The following is a 24,059-nucleotide window of genomic DNA, read 5'->3' as shown; positions in this document are numbered from 1 at the left end:
CGCGTGGTGGAGTAAAGAGAGATCTTTGCCCTGAAGATTTATTAACTGTTGCTAAGAATTGTCTTGATCTTTTAATGAGGCCAGACAAGAGTTGTGCCCTGGGCGTGTAACAGTAGCACCGTGGCTTTGCAAGGATGGATGAATCACAGAAAGGCGGGAAGAAAAAGAAAAGGGAGTGGAGAAAAATGGTTAAAAGTGGGCTCCTTTGGTGAATACAGTGCACTGCAGGCTGGCGCCATCTACTGCTCTGTTACTGTGGAGGGTCTCTGTGATCTGTCATCTGCACCTCCATATTTCCTTTGAAGAGTATGTGCAGGTTCAAGGCAAATTTAAGCCTTTTTATAGCCATTTTAATGCTACAAGAATGGAGTTCAAAGCCAATTTAAAGAAGAGAATGAAGAAATAAAGCTAATAAAATCAGCCTATTTGGCAATGAATGTAGCCAGTGAAAGTTTTCAAACCACAAAGTGGGTTGAATAAGACAAAAGACACAAGGAAATAAGAAATAAAGTGGTAAGGGACAGTCCAGTTCTCTTAAGTGAAGCTGATGCAATAAAAAATGCATATTGTATTAACCCAGTTCTGTATTAATATAAGCCTTGAGCATACCAAGAAGCCTCCTATTAAATGTTGAACAAGATAAAATCTCTGTCTTTAAGAAATATAATTTTTAGGGCTTTAAATTTTGATTATTTAAGACTTTCAGGGACCCGTGGATACTCGCTCCTCATCATCTCTAACTTCTTCTCTCTTTCTATTAAAGTCTTCTCCTCTTTCTCACCACTCTCGCTTCTCTTTTCTATTTATTTTAAACCTCTTTATGCAGACGCTCCTGCACCTCCCACCCTCTTCAATCACTGTTTCTTCATCTCACCTTTATGCCTCCCTCCAGCCTTCGCACTCTGTTCTACCCTCCTTCTCTCCTCTTCTTCTATCTGTCTGTGAGTTTCTTAGTAAGGTGTCAGCTCTTAATTGTACACTGTTAAGTCAGCTGACACAGGGAAAACAGGACAAAGAAATTGCCAAGTTTTTAAAGTGGCGAGCCCCATCTTGTCTCCTCCAGTTTTCTGTCATGTTACCTTGAGTTACAATGCCTTGCACTTTCCCTGTGGCTGATTTAAATTTTTCCCCGCTCTGCTGTCCAGCTCAAACACACATTTCCTTACAAATACACACTCGCACAGATAAATAGGCTCTGGGATTTGGAACCAAGGGTAAGTAACGGTGTCTGAATCTGGAGATCTGTTGGTCCTCCATCTGCGAGAGAGAGAGAGCGAGTGAGCATTAGTGATTGGCAGGAGATGTGACACAGCTGAATGACATCTGGTCCCAGTCTTTAACACGAGGAGCTGCAGAGCTGAGAGGCTTCAATTACACCAATGAGCATTCAATTAGACGCAGCCAACACCAGCCTGGTGCAGCCCAGCTCTGCCATACAGGCTGCATGGAGCGCACACACACATACACATGCATCCTCGCACACATATGTACTCAGTCGCTCACACACTGACGTGCCATCTGCACAGCCCGGATACTCCGACTCTGAAGTGGGAAGTAGATTGTATTTGTCTCCTACTGTCTATCTTTCTTTGCCTTCTCTCTCTTTCTCTCTCTGTACAGCTTCATCTCCACTTTATTCTCCTCTATCCCAGTTATTTTTATCTCCTGCCTGCTCCTTTTCTCCTTATACCTGTCTTGACAATGAATGTTCAATGAGGAAGATAACCTCTGACAAATGCAAGTAAGAATTGGTGTAGAGCTGCTTTGAGAAAAGGAAGAAAAGAGGTAGCACGGAGAGAGAGAGAGACCGAAAGAGAGTGTGGAAGAAAAGAAAGGGACTGGAAAAATAGACAAGAAAAAGGCTGGAAAGAAGGTGAGATAAGGAAACGATAGAAGAGGCAGGAAAGGAAAAAATTGGAAAAGAGGGGGGAAATTGGGAATTGGAAGGGAGGAAGGGAAAAGAAATGAGAGGGTAAAAGAGAAGGAAAGGGGAGGGAGTAAAAGGGCATGGATCAAATGGGGAGAAAGAAGGGTGGAAAGGAAATAGAAGAAGAGGAGGGAAAGGGCAGATATGGGAAATTGAAAAGGAAGAAAGGAAGGAAAGGAAAAGGAAATAGAGAAGGAAAAGAGGAAATGAAATGAGGAAAGAGGAATGGTGGAAAGGAGCAGGAAAGGGAAAAGGGTAGGAAAACAAAGGAAAGGAAGAAGATGAAAAAGTCCCTGAAGCAAACGAAAGGAAATGAGAAAGAGAAGGGGAAAGGAAGAAAGTAAGAAGGGGAAAGCAAAAACAAGAGGAAATATAGTAATGAGCAAAGATAGAAAAGGCAGGAAAGGAAAAAGGAAAAGAAAGTGGGAAAAGAAAGGAAAAATACCATGAAGGAGATGAAAGGGGAAAAAAGGAAATGAAAAAGAAAGGAAAGAAAGTGTAAGGAAAGGAAACAGAAAAAAAGGAATGACGAGTCAGGAAGGAAAACGGGAATGGGTAAGGCAGACAGGAAGAGATAAACAAAAAGGTAAAGGAAAGAAATAAAGGGAAAAGATAAGGAAAATAGGAATGAAAGAAACAAAAGGAAAGAAGAGACAAGGGCAGCCAAGGTAAGGCGAAGGAAGTGAATACAACACAATGGCAATAGAAAGCTCTACAATTACTATTTGTTTACATAGTAAACATACTGAAGTGGTATTATCCCTAAAGATTTGTGTGGCTAGATCTGAGCCTCTGTGGTCGAACCCGTCCTATCCGCCGCTTTCTAACCCCACTGAGGAGAAAGGGCAGTGAAATAAAAATCTCCTTTACATTATAATAAGGAGCCATGAAGAAGAGCTCCTATAAACAGCCTTCTTCTCTCTGAGCAACCTGCTCTGTAGTGTAGAGAATGAGTCTGCATGAACCAGCAGCACTGAAACTGCCTCTCGTCTTGCTCATGTGGTGCATTTTCTGCCTTTAAAAAAACCCACTGAATTAGTGTGAGATTGAGCATGCATTTACAGAATGTGATGGAAAGAATGACAGCAATGGCTGTTTTATTCCCACCTTGCGTAGAAATAGAAATCCATTTTAGCTTTTGATGTGTCACAGAAAATTGGAGAAAATCGCTTTGAAAACAAGATTGGTTTTGGCTTCCATGCGCTCATAAGTAAGCACAGATGAGTAAAAAAAAAAAAAAAGTGGCACACATGCACACACAAATATACATGCTCATTACTGCAGGCACACACATGTTTAACTTTTGTTTTTCCACTCAACACATCCTCCCTGCTGCAGCAGCTCGTCACGACGACCTCGAAAAAAGAACAGAGCATTTAGAAACTGGCAGTGGCCTTCTTTTTTTCATATTTAATTAACCAATCAGAACTGTGAATCCCAGTAATAAATCCAGCCATCTGTTGTCATTGGCTGCGTTCCGTTTGGTTGTCTGGATGAAGGATATCTCTGTTTGGATGTTACAACCTCAAACCATTCACCACGGTGTCGAACAAGATGGATCTTCTTCGTGGTGTCTTGTGTGTGTCTATTTGTACGTGTGTGTGTGTGTGAGTGTATTTCCATGGTACTGTATATACATCCAGACTGTATATACGACACATACACCTCACATTGACAGTGTCCACCCTTTAACTTTAAACCTCATGAGTCAGAGGAAGCTTCTCCGTGGTAAGAACAACTTCTGCTCTGATGACTGTTTGCTTTATGAGGTTTTACTCTGATGCCTCATAATGTTCACACACTTGCATAAACACACACATATTCATGGAGTAAGGTGAAAGGTTGAGCTGTACTCACAGAAGGTGTTTTATAGCCTTTGCTTCACCATCATTTGGGTGTTGGCATGTAGTCGTTAATTATGCTTAAGTATAGGCCTGTATGCTAATGCCAGCAAGCAGATTAACAATGAGGAGAGTTCAGCCTGCTGGTGCCCTGAACTACAGCATGACTGCTGAATGGAGCACAGTTTAATATTTAGTGAAAAGCCAAACATCTCAATCATGTGCCATTGTGATTAGAGCCTGACTGATACTGACAGGAGGCAGGCTTAAAGTACATGAATGTTTTAAAACTTGTGGCCCTTATCCTCGTTAATTACAGCGTGAAATAGAGACGTAATCATGACCCAGTATTGTAAACATGTAGATTTTTATTGACCAATTAGACTTTTGTTCATAAAGCTCTAGTTGAATCTCAAGTGATATAATTGGCAAAAAAAAAAAAAAAGCTTAGGCTAGGAAGGTCAGTTTCCTCCTGTATTTTTTTTAGCCTTCTCCAAGAAAGAAAAGAAAAATATAGGTTTAACTAAATCAATGAGATTATTTCTGCCTTCAGAGCAGCTCTGCCTCAGAGAAATTCACTAAACCTAAACAATACAACATCTGCTTTTACTGATTTATACACATTTGGGACTTATTAGCTGCTGTAGTGTTTGCCTTCACACACTACAGACTCTTCACAGTGGCAAAGATAAGTTAAAGTTGTCTAAAGATAGAGCAGAAACGTGAGGATTGTTTCCAGGCATATAAGTACAGTACATCCACACACACACACACGCAGCTAACTCGTGTTCAGTACTGTCCTCTGGTACACTGTCCCGGTCCAGCCAGGCGACCCAGCCACGCCTCAGCCTCGCTCCCCAGGTTTGACACCACCCTCTCTGGCTCCTCTCTCCAGGTATGAGTGCTCTGCAGTTGCAGAACCTGGCCACTTTAGCGGCGGCGGCGGCGGCGGCCCAAAACTCAGCCAGTCCCTCCACCGCAAACCCCCTGTCCTCCAACGCCGCCTCCCTGGGAGCGTTGGCCAGCCCAGGTAACACCGTAGCCACTCAGGTTGGGGGGTCCGACGCCGGGGGGGCCAACGCCTGCCTACGTCCTCCGCTCTGCACCGTTACCATTACCAGTGTTGTCGCCCCATGATCCCGGCACTTCACCGCCATCACTGAAACCATCAAGCAATCATCGTTGCTGAAACATGACCATCTTCATTGTTCAGATCTTCGTCAGTGTTGTTGACCTTCTTTCTGGCACATTGCCATGGTGTGTGTATCCACCGTCTCCGCTTTTCAGACCTTCATCTTAATAGAGAAACCATGCTGTGTTGTTGATGCGCTGCCTACCTGCATCCTCCTGTCTTTGAAAACCTCACTTCCTCACCATGTGGCCCAACAACTATGCCATCCCATGATACACGCACTGTATTTGTGGGCGCGTGTGCATGTATGTGTGTTTTGTGCTTAAATGTTTCCGTCAGGTACAGATCTGTGTTTTCGTGTTCTATTTTTAGTGATTTCTTTGTTTGTGCCTAACCTCACCAGCTCTAGAGAGCCACACAGAAGCTTTAGGACAGTAGAGTTGTTGTTTTTTCCCGGTGGACGGGGTTTGTTTGCACCTGTATGTGTGTTGGTGTTTTGTCTGTGCTCATGGCTGGGGGGTTAAAAACTAGCAGGTTGATGTCTGAACTCAGCTCAGGTTAAATATCGCCACCTTCAGATTCTTTCTTTCCTTTTTTTCCCACACTCCCTCATTCTCTCCCTCCTCCTCCTCCTCCCCTCTTCTCGTCTTTTGCTGCTGCCCTCCTTTTGACAAGCTCCCTGTTTCTGCTCCATCATTCTCCCCTTTCATGTCGGCTCGTCCTCGCTCCAGCAGCCATGGTTTTGCTGTCTCTTTTGGAGCGCACATCCAACAGAGCATGAATATGAAAAGCTACCCTCCCCCCAGCCCCTCTCTTCCTCCTTCAAGTTAACACTTGCGCCGCTTCCATCCCACTTCCTGTCTCCATCGAGCCGGTTAGCACTGGCGTGAATGCCCGTTCTTCACCCGCTCTCTCTCGTCTATCTTCCTCTCCTCACTCCCTCTCTCCACTTTTCACCTTCTCTCTCTTAATCCAGCCTCCCTCTCTCTTTCTCTCTTTCTGACTCTGAATGTCAGTCCAACCTTGAATAGTACACACTAAGGTTGAGCTACTCAGTGCTCAGCGTGAATGAGTGGCGCTATACTGCATGTGTCAATGAAACTGAAAACGTCACGCCAGTTTGATAAATATAGACACTTCTGCATGGAGACAGGCTTGCGTTTTTGTTTTGCACCATGTGCCGACATAATGCTCCCTTTATCACACCATTTCTTAATATATTCAGCGGCAATCCTGCTTTGTTGGCATCGCTTTGATGAGATCAAGGGTAAATTAATAGGTTCAATCTTTTTTTTTTTTCTTGTCTAAAAGCAGAACAAGGTTGTGAGCTTTGTGCACCATACTTCCCGCCATCTCACCCACCACCACTGACATAGTAGTTCATGTATGGCACACATTTCACATCGGTGTGTGTCCAGGTGTATGTGTGTGAGTGTGTGTCTACTGTTTTGAATTGTGTGTTTTGGTGTCAGTGACAACATGACCAACTGATTTTAAAACCAACTGTGCTCGGGGAAAAGTAATTTAAATATACCTTAAAAAGAAAGAATTCCAAAAGTTTCACAATTCTAAACATTTTCGAAAGATTATTTGTAAGCATAAAAACTCTCTTCTGATTGTGCTCTTGCCTTTCTGTACATATGTCTCCTTTTTATGGATGGTCGTTTTTTGTTTTTTTTAAATGTAATTACAGCATCACCTTGAATGTAGCAATCCTCCAATGTGCCTGCCTTTGTGAATATCTCCTGATCAAAACAAACCATACAGCTCTCTTCTTTTAAACCATAGATGTGTTTTCATCTACATATAATTTTGTACACGGGGTTTTTATATGTAGGGTCAAAGTGCCGCAACTTGTTAGATTAATTAAAGGCACTACTTGTAATATTTCAACATCAGCGTACCATCAAATCAACTGAGACACACTATAGATCCATAAAAGTTTGAGATCACTGTGGAGGAAATTGGTTGCCTCAAGATCCCATTTCCCTTGAACTCCAGTGCTTCTTGTCAGAGAGATGTTTCTAGTTTTCTCCTTTCACATTTGCTCTACTTAAATGATAAACATATCATGAAGTGATTTCTCCATTGGCCTCCCAGCATTACTCTTTATCATCAGAAAGCTTTAGCTCTGTTTGCCCTTGAAGAATAGTTCCCACTTCCTGCAAATGTGACCAGACAAATCTTTAAAACATTCAGAGAGCATAACCTCTGCCAAGGCAGCAATTTAGTTCTGCCTGGTTGAATTTTAATAATGGAAAATTAAAGTTTTTAATCTGCACCTGGATTCGGATCTGCATCAAAATACACACAGTAGTGAGTCAATCATGGTGATTGCTATAGTGTTCTGTTTCGATGAAAAAGTCAAGCATTTGACACATTTTTGAGTCAAACTCACGACCACTGAGTTATGGATATTGAAATGTATCATGCTGCTGTAGCACTCCCTAAAGGGGAAATGCCATCAAGTTCTCCAAATTAAATTCAAAACAGTGGAAAATCAGGTTAGGCTGAACTGGGCGTGGACTATATTGATAGATACTGGCCACATGGTAGCGCTATCTCCACCAAAACCTAATCACTAATCAACTTTCCACCAATTTCCATTCAAATCTTTGAGAGATTTTTTTGAGATCCAATATCCTGCTAACTTACAAAGAAAGCACTGAAAACATAACCTCCTTCGTAGAGGTAGGAATGTAGAGGCAGCCAGCCAGTCTTCTCAGCAGTGATTTCACTTGTTTGCAGTTGTAACATACTGTAAATATTTCAAAATTTTGACGAATTACTGATTTTAAATTGTACACGTAGCACCTTCTGTATAAACTCAAATATGTATTTAATAGGAAAGTCATCCCCTCTACACGAGGAACCTTGAGGGTTTTTTTTAATGCTTGTATAACATGTCTGTTTCTTTGTCTCCTACTTTCTCTCTTCACATCCGTCCTTATCCCTCCTTTCTCTTTTTACTCTCTTCATTGTGTCCCCCCCTTCCCTCCTGCCCTCCCTTCCCCTCCTACTTCCCTCTGTATTCTTCTCTTCCCGCAGCAGCGGGCACCACAGCCAGCTCCAACGCCGGTGCCATGAACTCTCTCACCTCTCTGGGCACCCTGCAGGGCCTGGCAGGCGCAACTGTGGGCCTGAACAACATTAATGCACTAGCAGGTAGCATCAACAGTGAGTATTCACCCTGTCATCAGCCACTCCACCTTCACCTACACCGCCACTTCCGACCATCCACACCCAACGGCAACATCACTACCGCGACCTGTGAGTCGATACAGAGAGACGCAGCGCTACAGCTACCCAACACGGCGATCATTAGAGTTCGATTGATATGGGTTTTTGAAGGCCGTTGCATATGATTTTTTAAATTAAAACTGACAATTTCTCATATTTAATCTTAAATTTTGACAAATTTAAAGAAAAGAAAAAGATTTGTCACTCAAACTCATTACATTAAAATGCATTAAAACCTAAGAAAACTGAGTTTGTTAAAGAAGAATTTGTACTAAAATGAAAGACAAACTTGCCAATATGCTTTATTTAATATCATAAAACAAAGGCTGAGTACATGAAAAAACCCATGCAGTTGTCCAACTCTAATGCCAATGGCTGTACAGAATTGTATCATAGTCTACATGGAAATATTTTATACTTTAAGTACATAGTAACTTGTAGGATGAAATTGGATAATCATTTGTTGATTTTTGGAGAATGAAATCAATCATTGACTTTATTTTACACATTAAAGTCCATATTTTACAAAAATGAAACATTGAATAAGAGAAAGGTAGAACAAAGAATGATAAAACAGTAGAAAAGATAATAGAAAACAAGAAGAAAAACATAAAAAATGTATTCAGAATGTATATGTTTGAAGACAAATGCACAACAAACGCCAAACTACAAACCAAACTACACTTTGGAGTTTGGCTCTTCCTGTCGTCTCTCTGTGTCTCAGTTTCACTTGACAGTAAATTGTCCTCCCTCTCTCAATGGCAGCTACCTCATTAATTCATCTGGCTGCAGATATTTCATCCATTCATCCATCCATTCCTCCATTCCACCATCTCTCCATCCGCTTCCTGGTTGTGTCCTGGGTTATGCTTGCTGTAAGAGTGCTGCTGTGCCATCGTGGCAGAGCTGGCGTGCTGCTGTCACCTCACGCGACTGTCTCTGTGTGTGGGACCATGTTGTAGTTGTTTCACATGGTGTTTTTTTCGTTGTATCATTGTTGTGTTTTCCATCTCTACAAGGGGTTTGAACATTAGAGGGTTGCAAGGGTGGCTAAAAGCAAAACTCAAACTTGGATTTTTTTTTTTTTTCAATAAAGCTGCCAATTTCAGACATTTCTCATGTCCTCAAAAAAATTCAGAATTTGATCATTTTCATGTCAAAATGTGATCATTCTCTTGCCAAAATGACCATAATTTGACCATTTTTCTGCAAAAAAGTACAAGATGTTACTATTTTGTGCCAAAAACTACATTATTTGATCACTTACATGCCATACATACATTTTCATGAACAAAAAATTTCAAATTGGACAATGCTCATGCCAAAAAATACAAAGGTTAAAATTGTCTTTCCAAAAACAAAAAAAATTACCATTTTCATGCCAAAAACTTGACAAACAAAAAACAAAAGATATGAAAAGACAAACTAGTGTTAGTTTTATGATAAAAGGCATTTGCAGGGCCGCTGCTTTAGTATCAAGTGCTTTTGTATTTAAAGTCTAAATAAGTCACTGTATGTTGTCAGGATTTACTTGAAAGTATGGTTTGATCCAGAGCAGATACACGTTTCTACCCACATGTGAATTGTATCGACTGCACGGCCTGTGGGGTCTACCAGCGTCTGCCGAGCTGTGCGGTGTGTGCCCTGCCTTTGACCTCTGGGGAGACGAGACCGGGATCTTAATCGGCGCTGTTATTACAGCAGAGATCCTGTACTACCGGCCTCTTCCACCACATTATTCTCCTCTGACCTTTACCGCTCCTTGGCTGGAGTAGCTGTATCCGCTGTGTAAATCATATACGCGTCTACTCGAGCGCACACAGGTACAGAAACACAGGACATGTTCGCGCACACACGCACACACACACACACACACGCTCGTCCTTTCAAACAGAATGGGTCACTTTGGTTTTGCATCCCATTTTGTACCAGCTACCCCTTCTCTCCCCGTTGTGCCCCCTCCTCGCCCCTCCACCCCCACTGCCACCAGCCGCCCTCATTTAAACACATCTAGGCCTTAATTGAATTGCAAAGGTCACCGGTGCAATTATTCCTGAATAAATGAGTGACCTATAATCCAGAGCTCTGCGGTGATAATTTATTTCACTGTGTCTGACGGTGAGGCGACAGGACGCCGAGCCAATGTCAGACCCCCTCAGACAAGTTGCCCTCCGCCGTGATATTAAGCCGTTACAAGCAACTAATGAGTGTTGCTGCTGCGTTCCTTCACTTTTTAAACCCGACACCCCCCCCACACACACACACACCTCCCTCCACGCTCCACACGTGCTTGTCTTCACCCCTAAAGTGAGATGTCACAGGCTGGAAAAGCACATCAAATCACACCTCGCTGTTGATGTTTGACTTAGCTGTTCTGAATGTATGGCAAGATAATTCTCTTGTCATACTTCTTAGTACCATTATGGGATTTCACATATCAATACCAATGCGAATTATGTGGAATTTAAATTTCCGTTGAACGAATAAATCTTTCAATATGTATCTTTCTTTGTCATTTTATTAGGGTGCCTTAAAAAAAACCCTGCATGTCCTGGGCCAAGTGCGTTTATATTTGGGCTCATTTTGTTATGTGAATAAATCACCACTATCGATTTTATTTGTGGAAAGCAAACAAGGCAAAGGTCTTTACATAAGGCATTAAAACTAAATAATACATACAAAGTCAAATAAACAGAACAGCATAAGATGTGAACAAATACAATATTATACTTCAGAGCTGAAAACACTTTAATTAACAGAGCAACCTGCTAATTTAAAGTAACAGAAGATTTGGGAAACACACTTATTTGCTTTCTTGCCAAGAGTTAGATGAGAAGATTGATACCACTCTTGTATCTGTCTATCAAGTATGAAGCTAGAGCCAGGAGACTTTTTGTCAATATGACATGTTTGAAAGCTTCAGAGGTGTTCATAGGCGTAGGTCTTAAAGGTGAGGGACTCACAATAGACAATAACAGAAAGAATTTTCAAAACTGATGGCGTAGAACCAGAGATATAGTATGCTTCTGTCTCTGAAAACGCAGGCTTCTACAATACCCATAATGCTAATGGATATCGTCTTTCCCTAGGTCCTCCGTGCTTGGCTTTGTTGACAAATTTGAGATTAAAAACTGTTGAGTTGGGACCCTGAAAATCAATCATCGCAATGTAAAAATGTAGATTGTAAACCCCTTTCAACGGGTTTTAGTAGTGAGCAGTGCTGTCGCTAATGGAGCAAAAGGAGCCCACAGCTAATGAAAATGCACAAAAGCTCCAACAGGACTATTTTAATGACCAAATGGGGGCCAACAGGGGAAATGTGTCCCTTTAGCTGCCCCTGCATTACTAGCCACGCCCCTGCTGGTGGGTTACAAAGTGTGTTTTCACGTGATCATTCGGGTGTTTTTCATTTTGTCTCAGTGATTTGTAGACAATGCGTCTGCGTTTTTGTGTGTGTGCATGCATCGCTGCGTGCTTCTGATTTGGAGAACACCTGTGTGCAGCTCTGGCTGTCATCAGCTACGCTCATACTGTACTTCTTTGTGTTTGAACTGATACTTTGTGTGTCCTGTGCTGTGACCTGTTAGCTGTTGTGTTTCGTGCGTAGACAGTATTGATGTGTCTTTTGTGTGTGATGTGATGTGTGTAACTTACAGTGTAGTCTGTGTGAACATCTGTATGTGTGTGTGTGAGTGTGTGTGTGTGTGTGTGTGTGTGTGTGTGTGTGTGTGTGTGTGTGTGTGTGACGTCTGGTAACAGTTGTATGTTTTTGTGTGTGTGTGTGTGTGTGTGTTAGTGTGTATGTGTGGTAAAAACACAACCTCAGTGGGAGCGCTAATGAGTAAGTGCACTCTTCTTTCTTTATTGTTGGGTTTTATGTAAAGTTGCTCAAATGCTCTCAGGTATGGCGGCTCTAAATGGAGGCCTGGGTGGCGCAGGGCTTACCAACGGGACGGCAGGCACCATGGACGCGCTGACGCAGGCTTACTCAGGGATCCAGCAGTATGCCGCCGCAGCGCTGCCCACCCTCTACAGCCAGTCACTGCTGCAGCAGCAAGGGGCTGCTGGCAGCCAGAAAGAGGGTCAGTAGCCTGGGGCCGTCTGTCTGCACATCACTGCTGCTCAATGGGAGTTAGAATTCAGACTGTTTAGTTTTTCACAAACATATATTCAGTATTTCCTCCAGGATTTACTCTGTAGAACTGCAAAAACAACATGAGACATTTAAAATCTCAGCTGAAACCTATGATCATTATCATCATGATCAGTGCATCCCATACATAGTCAGCGTAGTAATGATTATTTGTACAATAAATATGTAAACAAACACTTTTTTTAAATGGAGCAGGACCCCAAATGCTCACCTGGATTTCTTTGCCACGCACCCAAAAGTTGCGTTTCCTGCTGCAAAAAGACGCATTTTATTATTATTGTGTTTTTTCCGTCAAGAACCGCTCAGAAAATGCTTCTAGTAAAAGGAAATTATGAGGAAAAACCCCCACAAATGTGTGGAAAAAAGTCGACCTACAGGGTGCTTTTGTTCAAATTTGAGACATTTGTGTATTGTTGATATTTTTAATCCAATCTTAACCCTTTTTTTTTAATATTTAAAAAAACATAACATTCCTGAAAATAATGAACTCTACATATCTCTCACACAAACTCTATTGATTTCAGAATTTAATTTTAAAACGTTTTTTTTTACCAAAGACCGACATTTGTTTATTAATACCTGGACCAATGCCTGTTTTTCAGGTATAAAATTCACTGAACATTTACCAGTTCACAATTACTTTCAGTGTTATTTTGAAGAAACCTGACATTACTTTAGTAGCATAATATGTAAAATTTATAGTCAGTATGAATTAGTTAGTTAATCAGACTTCTCCATGAATATCATCAATATATGTGTTGATGATTGTACAGTTCATTTTATTATATTGTGGAAGAGATATCAGTGATGTTGCAAAGTGCCACCTTCATACAGAACCTGCCGGTTGAAGTTAAATTTTCCCAAAAGACAGTGCTGAATACAAACCAGATGATGAAATATCTAGTAAAACGAATAGAGCCACATACTGTTTGTTTGTACGCTTCTCATCTCTGCTCCCAACAAAGATCCATTTGTAAAGATGCTTTCTTTCTTTGACAATCCATCCAGGAGTTCTAAACCCTGCAGGGAGACAAAGATGAGACAAATATTGGGCTCCCTCCCAGCTTCATTTGGCAGTGGAGAGCATATTTGATGATTCTGAGAGATCTGACCTAGTAGGATTATTAGGATGCGTGGTAGAAGAGGGGGACCTATGATCCCTTTTAAGAGAGACAACATGCAGCTGAAAGAATGAATGAATCAAAAGCAAGAGAACAGAAAACTTCTTTTGTTAGTAGAGAGGCAAAATATAATTATTATATGAAAACCAAAAGCTTTCATCTTTGTTTAATGTCCAATACAATTGTAGAATGTTGTTTAAAAGCAATAACAAACCCAAGGTCATGCGATATTGTGCTAAGCGGTGTGCTTCAGCTGCGTTCCAATGACGACAGCACAACAGTGCCAGTTGCCACAATGCAGTGCTCCCTCTCCTGCAGTTTTGCTTAATGAAAAACCACTCTGACCTTATACCTGCTCTGCATCTCGTCCCGCCAGGTCCCGAAGGTGCCAACCTGTTCATCTACCACCTGCCCCAGGAGTTTGGAGACCAGGACATACTCCAGATGTTCATGCCTTTCGGAAACGTGGTCTCTGCCAAAGTCTTCATCGACAAACAGACAAACCTTAGCAAGTGCTTCGGTACGGCAGCAGTACAGGCGTCAGTGTGTGCTTCCAAAAAGGGAAACGCACACAAATGCCTGCTGTTATCTGTCCTTTTTCTTTACTAGCTGTGCCCCAGTTCAGGGGCTGGATCCTCTGAAGGGTCCTCTGAAGGATACAACCCACGATACAAAGCTGGGTCCTTTAGAGGAGATGAAGGCTGAACTGAATGCCATGTTCATGTCATATGGAATTATTATAATAACTAGTTTTTGGCTTGTAAAGAGCATTGACCTCAACATTCAAGTCGTAATTACAACTGGAAAACTCAGATATTGGTACATAACTATTGGGAAGCGCCTGAAAGGGCAAACAAGTATGGATGCCTCACATCAACCAAAGTCTGTCTGGGAATCTTTCCCATCTGCACCTTCTATCCCATATGACGTGAACATGGCAAGAGACGGGCCTGCCAAAAATAGTGATGAATTCATGCTCTCCTCATCAACTCATGAAGTCAAAAATGTTTAAGTTTACCACTGAGAAGTTGTCCTCAAATAGCCAGTGGTAGACTAAACATGTCAAGCCGGTTAACAAGAACGAAGCTCGTGTGGCGGTTAAGTCTGGCTTACGTAATTTCCATCCTTCAGTGGCTTTTTCTATCATGTAAAATACTTTGCTTCACAGGTTCCATAGTTTCCTAATAATTTTCTAGAGAGCAAATTATATGTATCTAAATTCTTAAGAAGGTTCCTGAAAGCAACTGTCATTTGGCACAAATTCTAAGAAAGAACGAGATGTTCAAGTCCAATTAAATGCCAGCATAAGTTACTGCGGAAAGTCTTTTGGTCAGTGTACACCAGCTGCAAACATGTCAAATTTGTCCACAGGCAGCTTATACAGCTGATAAATACGGAGCAAAAAGATTCCAATAATACATGAATATTTCCTTGGGTTTAAATGAGTTTTTGCAGTTACTAATATTTTAGCAGTTCTTTCAAGGAAATCCCTCTGGAAATCAATAACTTCTCAGTATGAACTCAATACAACTAAGTAAACTCAAATTCTGCCTCTTTCCAGGAAACTCTTTAGAAATTATTAGGAAATTACATGACCCGTCAAATAAAGTATTACTCAAAAGTCCCTCTACCTGTGATTGATGACCACTCAAACCTGATGAACACTTTCCTGCATTTCCCTGTGATATTTCCACTTCGACTTGACAAGTTGACAAGGATCATTTGAATCCTCCAGGAAACAAATGACAGACTCAAAATGGGTTGTGAGATATTGAGGGCTGCAAAGGACACACCAGTTGTGTCCTCCAAATTATATCTCTCGGCCACATTCATGGGGGCCGTTAAAATGGGACAAGCCTTGTTGGCCTGACTAAAAGGAATCCACCCCTGAACTGGGACAGCATGTGACTCCTTTCCACCTGGTATTAACATTGTACATGATTGGCATGTAAAGAAAATAGAGCAAAAATGTTTCAAACCCAGGGTGAAATGCATTTAGATTTTCTACTGCATAGCATTTGTCCATGTTGACAACAAAACCTAAATATAATGTATCTCCATTCCTCGTGTAGCAACTAAGGGAAACAGAAACAAATCAAGCATGGATCCGAGAAGGAACAGCACACAGACAGACAGCAGGGATACTTGTCAGAAAAGGATTGTGAGGATGGATGTGAGACAAGCGAGACGAGGAGTTTACTGTCAGTTTTAGAGGTTGCAGATATTACGAGAGGAAGTGAAGTGTGCACATGATGGCTCTGTGAGAGACAGCAAAAAAATAAAATAAAACATAATATAACCTAACTGTCTGCTCCAAAACCTTTATTTTGACATTCTGACCAACAGTGGCCTTTGTCAAGTTCTGGTCAAAATGTTTGTGTAATATTTTTGGAGCAGATACTGTGGTTTTACTGTGTTTTTAGTCATATTATTTAGAATTCATAGTATTTGTCTCAGGATTTTACTGCCCTTATTTCACAGACTCATGATGCTTCACATTGGAAGTGTCACTGCAACCCCACCCCCCACCCCCACCCCCACCCTCTATTTGTTTTACTATTATGTATATTCCATTTTACTTGGCTTTATTCTTTAATTATTTTGTTGATGCAACAACCCAGTTCCCCTCCAGGAGTCATTAAAGTTTAATCTTTTCTTATTGTGTACCAGGGGTGTATTTTAATGTAGATGTAAATGTAATCCAGATAAATCAGATCTCGAGACACAGAAACACGGTGAGGGTGCCTCATCAGTTTATTATTACACCTTCATTTTGAGACAGTATAGTTGCTCCGCCTGCATTTTATATTGTGAGTCAGATGTGGGGGGGAAATCTGCTGCACTGCTTTATGGCACAAAACAAAGAGAAAAGGCAGGAAAACCTGACTGAAGAACTGAATATTCTCATGTTAGACAGGACACAATGAGGATTATCAGAAATGTGGTCTTCATTTTAAGAGATGCTAACATAAGCAATACAAGTGGCAAAATAGAGGCGACTAATCATCTCAGCCATGGTCTCATTATACCATCCATCCATGCTTTTTCAGCTGCTTATCCAGGTCTGGTTCACTAGCCTGTTACCAGACCTCCAACCCGGCCAGATACAAATTAAACATGTTTCTAAGAAGTGGAATTTTTCGCGGCGCAGCGTACAGTACAAAGAGATAAGTGGGGCTAGGTCTGATGCTCGGTCTGCTTAAAGGATAACATACCAGCTAGGTCTAGCAGACACTCCATCTTACTTTCACTCATGCAACTCTAAAACTATATCAACCAATTTAACAATAATTCAATGTTTTAAAACGATCCCTGTTGCAAGTTTAATGCCAAGTGGAAAAAAGGACCACGTTGTCACATTCTTCTCAGTCCATCTCCTTCTCTGTTTTTTCACTGTCCACTTTTCTCTGGTGTCCCCGCAGGCTTCGTCAGCTACGACAATCCAGTGTCGGCACAGGCAGCCATCCAGGCCATGAACGGCTTCCAGATCGGCATGAAGCGGCTGAAGGTGCAGCTGAAGCGCTCCAAGAACGACAGCAAACCGTACTGATCTTAGCACTAGGGTCTATCTGCTCCCCATGTTAGCACTGCTAGGGTAAGTCCCCCCGTGAAAAAATGAAAATGAAAAAAAAAAAAAAAACAGCAAACCGAGCCACGACCTCTCTACACAGGGACTGGGGGGTAATGGGGGGGTTGAAGGGAGGGATGTGGGAGGGAGGGGGAGACGACCTACAACCACCCTGAGGGAGACACACACGCCTTGTTTTGGTTTTTTTTTTCTTATTTTTCTTGCTTTTTTTTTGAAGATTTTTATGTTAGCTTTCAAGTATTATTATTTATTACAATTAATTTTTTTTTTTTTACACACATGAACGCTTCCATTACCGCCATTACTTTGTGCAATTTTGTTTTTTACAATGGAAGGAAGTAGCTATCTTGGGTAGCTTTTTTTTAAGTTTGTTTAAAAGTTATTTGATTTTTTCTTTCTCAGTGATTATTTATACATTTTTGAGGACTAGTTACAGTCAGAACCGAGGTAAAGACAAAGGAGCCATGATGATTTTTTGATTTTTTTTTTCCTCTCTCTCTCTTGAACCTGAGGCCTGGTGAAGGGTTCTTTTTTTTTTGACGCGTATGCAGATATGCACATTCGACCTTTGACCTCCGCGGTGTTGGTTGCAGGCCGCCGCTGCTTCTCTAAAACCCCTCTATGCCTGCTGGCAACCCGGGAGCAAAGGCTGCAAAACGTTAGTGGCCTCTTTACATTATAGTCAGTGGCGACGTCAGCCTGCCGTACAGTTACAGTCCACCACCACAAGAAGAAAAAAAACCACTCACACTCCAGCTACTACGTCTTATTATTTATGTGAAAATAAAAAAACTGTTTTTTATTTCTCAGAAGATGAAAAAAATAATTAGTAACTACTTTTCTGGGTCAGATCACATTGGTCTTTGTTGTGAAAGGGATATTACGGCATGTAGAACATTTTCAAAATAACATCCAGAATTTGATGAAGGCTATAATAATAATTCTAATAATAAAAGAGTTTATGGGTTAAGGTGGTAACTGAAAATACTTGATGTTTGTTGAAAGATTTAAAAAATAATTCAAAGTACAGAAAGCCACAGGCCTGTAAATTTTATTTGTAAAAAAGCAGTTCTATTTTTATACATTTTTACTGCCTCAGATGAAAAAAAAAGGATTTTATTTATTGCCTATCGTTAAGTTATTGGACTCCTATAAAGTATACAGCATCATTAAAGTAGACCCTTGTGGAGAAGTCTCGTGGAATTGGGTTCTCCGGTGTTTTCCATGTTTTTCAGTGCAGAAACCACAATCACAACACACTTCGCTGCCATTCGAACCGCACCCACCCCCGCCCGCCCTCCCTGTGTCATTTATTCACTTACACACAAACATTTCTCTGTGCCGTTCATGCATTCATCCATCCTTCCATCCATCCATCTCTCTCTCTCTTTTCACCACTCTCTCCCTCTCTCCATCCGTAGTGGGACTACTCATTCACTTGTCAAATTTCTACCTTTTTTCTCGCGTTTTTACTTATTTAATTTATTTTTTTTGTTTTGAGTGTTTCCGTTTTTTGTTTGTTCGTAGCCCCCTACCCCCACCCTTCCAAAGATTTAAAAAAAGAAAGAAATGAAAAGACACCCCCCACCCCCCCTAAAAAAATATATGACTATTTTCTCCCAAATGACAACATCCATCTGGGATCTGATGGATAAAGCTTTGGGTGCTCTCTGTTTTGTGTGTGTGTGTGTGTGTGTGTGTGTGTGTGTGTGTGTGTGTAGGTGTGTGTGTGTGTTTGAATAAGTGTGTGTGTTTTTGTTGTTGCCTGTTAGTATAGACCTATAACATTATATAATTTAAAAAAACAACAAAATCAAAGCTAAAAAATTGCCAATGAAATCAGTGAGTGCTGTTGCTATTCTGCCGGTTTGCATTGTTGTTGTTGTTGTTGTTGTTGTTGTTTGTTTGTTGTTGTTTGTTGTTGTTTCTCCTGATTTTACAAAAATGCTGTAGTGGTGTGGTGCTCTGGCTCTCTGTGTGTAACTCTCTCCTCTCCCCTGTTTTTTCTTTCCCCCTTTTAGAACAACCCATCTCCATGCCTGTTAGCTCATCGTTTGCCTAGCATGTCTCCGTGGCGTCCCAAAAAAAACTTTAAACAAAACAAAAACAAAAACCCCCCACCAAAAAAAAAGTGTCATCGTCCTCCTCCCCCGTCATTGTTTTTTCTGATGTCTTTTCCGAGCTCACCTGATCATAACCTGGTTCTCCTCCTCCTCCGCCTACTGATCTTTTGAACTTTGAACTTTTAGCTTTTTTGGACTTTGATTTTTATGAATTTTTTTTTCTTTCTTTTTGTGTTTTTTTTTTTTTTTTTTTTTTTTTTTTTTTTTTTTGCATGTGACCTCATTTGGATCTGTTTTCCGGGAGGGTTTCAGGGAGGGAGTGAGGCGATACGGGAGGGGTGGGTGAGAAAATTAATCAATGTGAAAAAGATGTAAAGCTGCATTCATATGAAAAACAAAAAAGACTGAGATTTTTATGGAAAAACAAATGTTCTTTTTGGAGAAAAAAAAACAATCTGTGGCAAAGTGATTTCCATTCAGTATGTTTTCTTGCATTTTTTTTGTTTCTTCTTCTTCTTTTGTCAGTTTTTTTTTTTTTTTCTTCTTCATTTAAAGTAAACTTGAAAGTTCACCACAGGAATTGGCGCGTCATCTTGCTTCTGGCGCCGATGAAAAACAGAGCGCGGGCCAGAAGCAGTCCGCGCCAGTTTCTCTGAGAAATAAGACTACTTCCAAACAGTTTTGAGTGAAAACTGTCTGATCAATATTAGACTCTCTCAGAGCTCTCCAATGGTTTTTATATTTTTCAGGCAGTGTAAAGTTTTTTGATAAGGCCATTTTAAGTGGCTCTGTTTCTCATTCAAAGTCTATATATAGAACCACTTTTTTCTAGAGTAGTTTAAAGGTAAAAATAAAAAAGACATTTGCCCTGTTTGGGTGGGAGAAATGCTACCTACTTGTGTCACCTTTTGCTGAACTGACTCACAGATAGACAATCCGTGGTTTAAATGCACATGATGAAATGACCTATATTTTCTACTGTTTAAATGTATAGAGGAAAAAAATACTAAGATACCTGTAACCTGCGTTAACGTCGGTGCTTCTCGTGAGTTTAGTTGTGGTTTCATCACAAGTCTAACGGTCTTAAATGTTCTCATGTTTTTCAAGAGAAGACTAAAAAATCAGTTTACTTGAACAATAGACAAAGCCTTTCATATTACTATAATAGTTACTTTGTTGTTTTTTTTTTCTTCTTGTTTTTCTTTTTTTAAGGAGTCCCTATTTGCTAAATTTCTTGTTGGTTAATTAGCTATATAAAATTCTTAAAAATATATATAAATATAAATATATCTATATATATATAATGTCAGCTTGTGAAGCATCAATGTCATTATAATTTTATTTCTCTCGTGGGAAACAATATTTAGATGTGTTTTGTTGTTCAGCAAAATGTCTTATAAAGAAAAAAAGACAAGATCAGTGGAGTTTAGTGCCAAATTCTGAAGGTACTTCCTGCCTAGCGCGTCAGTGTATTTCTTGTGAAATTATTTGATAACATGGGTATTTTATTATAAGTGTTTTGTATGGATCCCTCATATTTAAAATATAGATTTAAAAAAGAGTTTGTTAACTTGCTATTCTGTGGTCTTGTTGCCTGAAAATGTCATGTTTGCTTTTTTTCTTTGTAAAGATGTAAAAAAAAAAAAAAAGTGCCCATGTGTCATATATATATATATCTATATACACGCACACACGGACACACACACACATTCTCGTGCAGACCTCACAGTTTACTTTCTTGTTGTGCATGAGAGCCCCTGAGTGTGAAAGCCTCTACAGCAACCACTACCACCCGCCAGCGTGCACACACACACTTTAAAACTCACACACACACACACAAGAGTCACGCACTGATATTTTTAGCCATTGTACAGCCGTTTTATTCATCAAAGCCTTACCACAAATCTTTGCACTCCTGTTCTCTCTCTATTAGTATCTCGCACACACAGACACAGACATCAGGCTTCAGTATGTATTGTTTTGATTGTTTTCTCGCACACTGTCCCGCTCCTCCGCCGAAAATTGAGGTGAGAGTCATACGCCGAGCCTTATTTCTCCAAATCCTCTTATCCCTTTTGTTGGGTTCAAAACATTTCTGAGTTGTAGCCAGCGCCGTTTATCTCAGACGGCGAGGATCATTACTTTTGTGTATCACCTCAGACGAGCATGCTTCTTTCATGATGTAAGCACAGGGCAAGACTCGCTCATTCACAAACGAGCCTCGATGTTTTGAGGAAAAAGCACATGCTGCCGTCGGAGCGTCGAAAGAGAGAGGCGGGACGGTCCGGAGCAAGTTTTTACTCGTTTGATTTCGCCGCTGAACTTCTCCTTTGATGTTTTTTTTTTTTTTTTTAAGTGATTGTAAGACTTCTCCATATGTCAGTCTTGTGGTGTAATGGGCCAAAATCATGTTTAGATGCCAAAGTGTGTCATTGACATTCTCATAGTCAAGCTGTTTACATGGCACAGTGTTGTCAGTCTATTCAACTGCCCCCGATACCCCTCCCTGAAAGCCTAGTTTACGCTCTGCAAAAAAAAAAGGCAGCATTATTTTCTACAGAAGCTCACCAGTCGCCTTAACCAGGGAGCGTTGTACCAGTATTATAAGAGTAGAAGATGTTGTCAGTCAGTCAGTGATGTGTGCCAAGTCTAGGTTCACTTTTGTGTACAGTTAACCTCCCACTTGTCAAAGTCTGGGTTTCGCTCTTCCGCCATTTCGTCCAATCGGCCACATTAGAGAAGCTGAAATGGCCGCTTGTCCTCGCAGCAGTGAAGGAGAGAAAACGAGATGCCTGTTTGAAGGATGCCGCTCTCCGTCTGGTTGTTGTCTCCCAAGCTATCCGGGGTTATTAGAAACAGGGCTTTGTGGAGAGACGTCTTATTGGAATAGCGACAGGGGAAATAAAGCGCTTGTTGGTTGGAGAGGAAGGGTCACGTCCGCGGGTCCGCACAGGCAAAACAACAGCCACAGCCGAGATGAAGGCAATACAGCTTTCATTATCCTCTCAAAGGCCAAACCCAATACCAAACTTTATCTGATCTCATGGAGGGAGGCGAGCAGACTTTTTCCTAAATGCAGTACATGAGCAGTGCCACAAACAGCCATAACTACCTGTATGAAATCTGCACAGGAGGAGTCCCAGTCCAATCAGTGTTAATGGACCAGATTTCTGACCAGTGTGTGCGCAGGTTTCACGTCGTAACCGCTGCAGTGTCAAAATCTTTGCATCCGAGAACTACGATCTCTCATCGTCACCTCACTCTCGCACAATTCACATAACTTTTATTCGTTAAGTGTGGAGGCTACATAATCTGTGCTGTTCAAGTCGACTCACAGCACGCCACTTTATACGGCTGTCTGTGATTGAAGACATTTTAACTGTCCCAAAAACTACGTTGTAAATTGCCAAATCTCACCGAGTTGCACACAGCCTGACGTTGCACAGTCCAGTGTGAAGCATATTGTCTTTGTTTCAATGTCGAAGCACAAGAGGGTCGTAGAAACAGAGTTTCTGTCGAGCGGCTCACCTCAGGGGCTGTCATCGCCGATGCTCGTTGTAATATTTCTATCTTGTCACTGTTCACTTCTCTGTTCTCCTTCTTTCTTAATTATCTTAAGTGCTATTTATCAAACAATGAAATCTGAAAGGAAAAAAAAAATGATCTTGTCGTTTCTTTGCATTATGGCTTATGTCAAGTTTTTTGAGGAAAAATGTTTTGTGTTTTCTCTTTCCGTGCCGTAAAAAAAGAGCTTGTTGTCTGTAGAAATTATCCAATTTTTTTTCGTTTCTTTTAATTCTCAAAAAGGTTTTCAGTAGTTTCAAAGTTATTGTCTTGAGAGAAGCCAAAGTCAATGCATTTCAGTGGATCCTGTAAGTGTGATGTATGTTTGTTTGACAACACTTCGAAATCTGTCACTGGATGGGATTTAAAAAGTACAACAAATGCAGGCTTTCCTATTTCTACAACTGATTGTACTTATGCATTTTGTACCAGTGGAATTTTTTATACTGGAGATTAAAGGATACAACAAAAAAATCTTAGAAAAAAAAGCTGTCTGGCCTGGTGGTGTGGCCTGACCCTGACTGGTCCCCGAGTATGATTTCTAGCTGGCATCAAGAAAGTTGGCTTTTGATATAAGATTTTCTAGAAGATCTTTGGCTTTATTTCTTTCACTTCTTTTTCATCACTTGAGTGTTGTTCTTTCTTTCTACCTTTCTTTCTTACTTTCGTTCTTTCTTTGTTTTTCTTCCGAAAACAGAGGGTAGGTGAGTGTCAGATCTTTCATTTTCGCTTTTTAAATAGTTCTAGCAAGTTTGTCTATACAACAGCGGTAAGTTTCATTTGACTTCTGTATTGTGCCGTCTACACGATAAGACAATTATAGAAAAAGAAGGAATAGAAATATTTAGTCACCTTCAGTGGATTAATGTATTAGTTTAATAAAGAGATCAACTAATTAGAAATTTTTTGCTTTTAGCTGTTTAGATTTTTCCGGTTTCTCTGTCTTTCTCTGTGAACTAACTGTGTAGCTGAAGCAGTCAGAATTATTTTTGTAAACGTATGTTCTTGTGTGATGCAGTTTTTTGCTTCTGTCTCCTATATTAAACCATTTTTCCTAATACTTGTCTCTCTCTGTGTTGTTATGTTCCAGTGCCTGTCTGATGTTGTACTGTTTCACAACCTCTCCCTGCCATTCTCTCGTTTTCTCTCTTTCTCTTTCTTTCATAGTCTCTCTCGTTCTATCTTTTCCCCTCGTGTTCACATTTTTGTTTTTACCACATAGTAAAGTTGACTCCATCCCCAGTGACAACTCTCTATGCTGTTCTCACTAAACATAGTAAATATACATCGAATGTGTTTGTATGTATATTGCTGTGTAGCCCAAGTCGTCGCGTGACAGTTGAGAAATAAGCCGTCAAAAACGACCAGACGGGATCCTGGGAATCCTGCTGACTCCATATTGAATCTTAACCAAAATTTGACCTGTAAA

General features: G+C 40.7%; 1 protein-coding gene across 39 annotated transcripts in view; it reads left to right on the top strand.

The window, feature by feature from the left end:
* The window catches only part of celf2 (cugbp, Elav-like family member 2), a 490,833-nt gene extending 467,143 nt beyond the window's left edge, over positions 1-23,690 (top strand). For 5 of the 39 annotated variants that reach the window (XM_044185296.1, XM_044185288.1, XM_044185285.1 and 2 more), the window contains 5 exons: positions 4,664-4,798; positions 7,949-8,077; positions 12,025-12,222; positions 13,791-13,934; positions 16,837-23,690. In XM_044185296.1, the coding sequence (XP_044041231.1) occupies positions 4,664-4,798; positions 7,949-8,077; positions 12,025-12,222; positions 13,791-13,934; positions 16,837-16,964 (734 nt within the window). In that variant the 3' untranslated portion in view covers positions 16,965-23,690. Of the gene's footprint in view, positions 1-4,663; positions 4,799-7,948; positions 8,078-8,905; positions 9,964-12,024; positions 12,223-13,790; positions 13,935-16,836 lie in introns of those variants that run through there. The other 34 variants (XM_044185301.1, XM_044185298.1, XM_044185297.1 and 31 more) reach the window with 21 other exon arrangements.
* Positions 23,691-24,059: the final 369 nt, after the last annotated feature.

Source organism: Siniperca chuatsi, linkage group LG23, assembly GCF_020085105.1.
Source record: "Siniperca chuatsi isolate FFG_IHB_CAS linkage group LG23, ASM2008510v1, whole genome shotgun sequence".
NCBI lineage: Eukaryota > Metazoa > Chordata > Actinopteri > Centrarchiformes > Sinipercidae > Siniperca > Siniperca chuatsi.
This window is presented reverse-complemented; position numbering and strand designations above follow the sequence as displayed.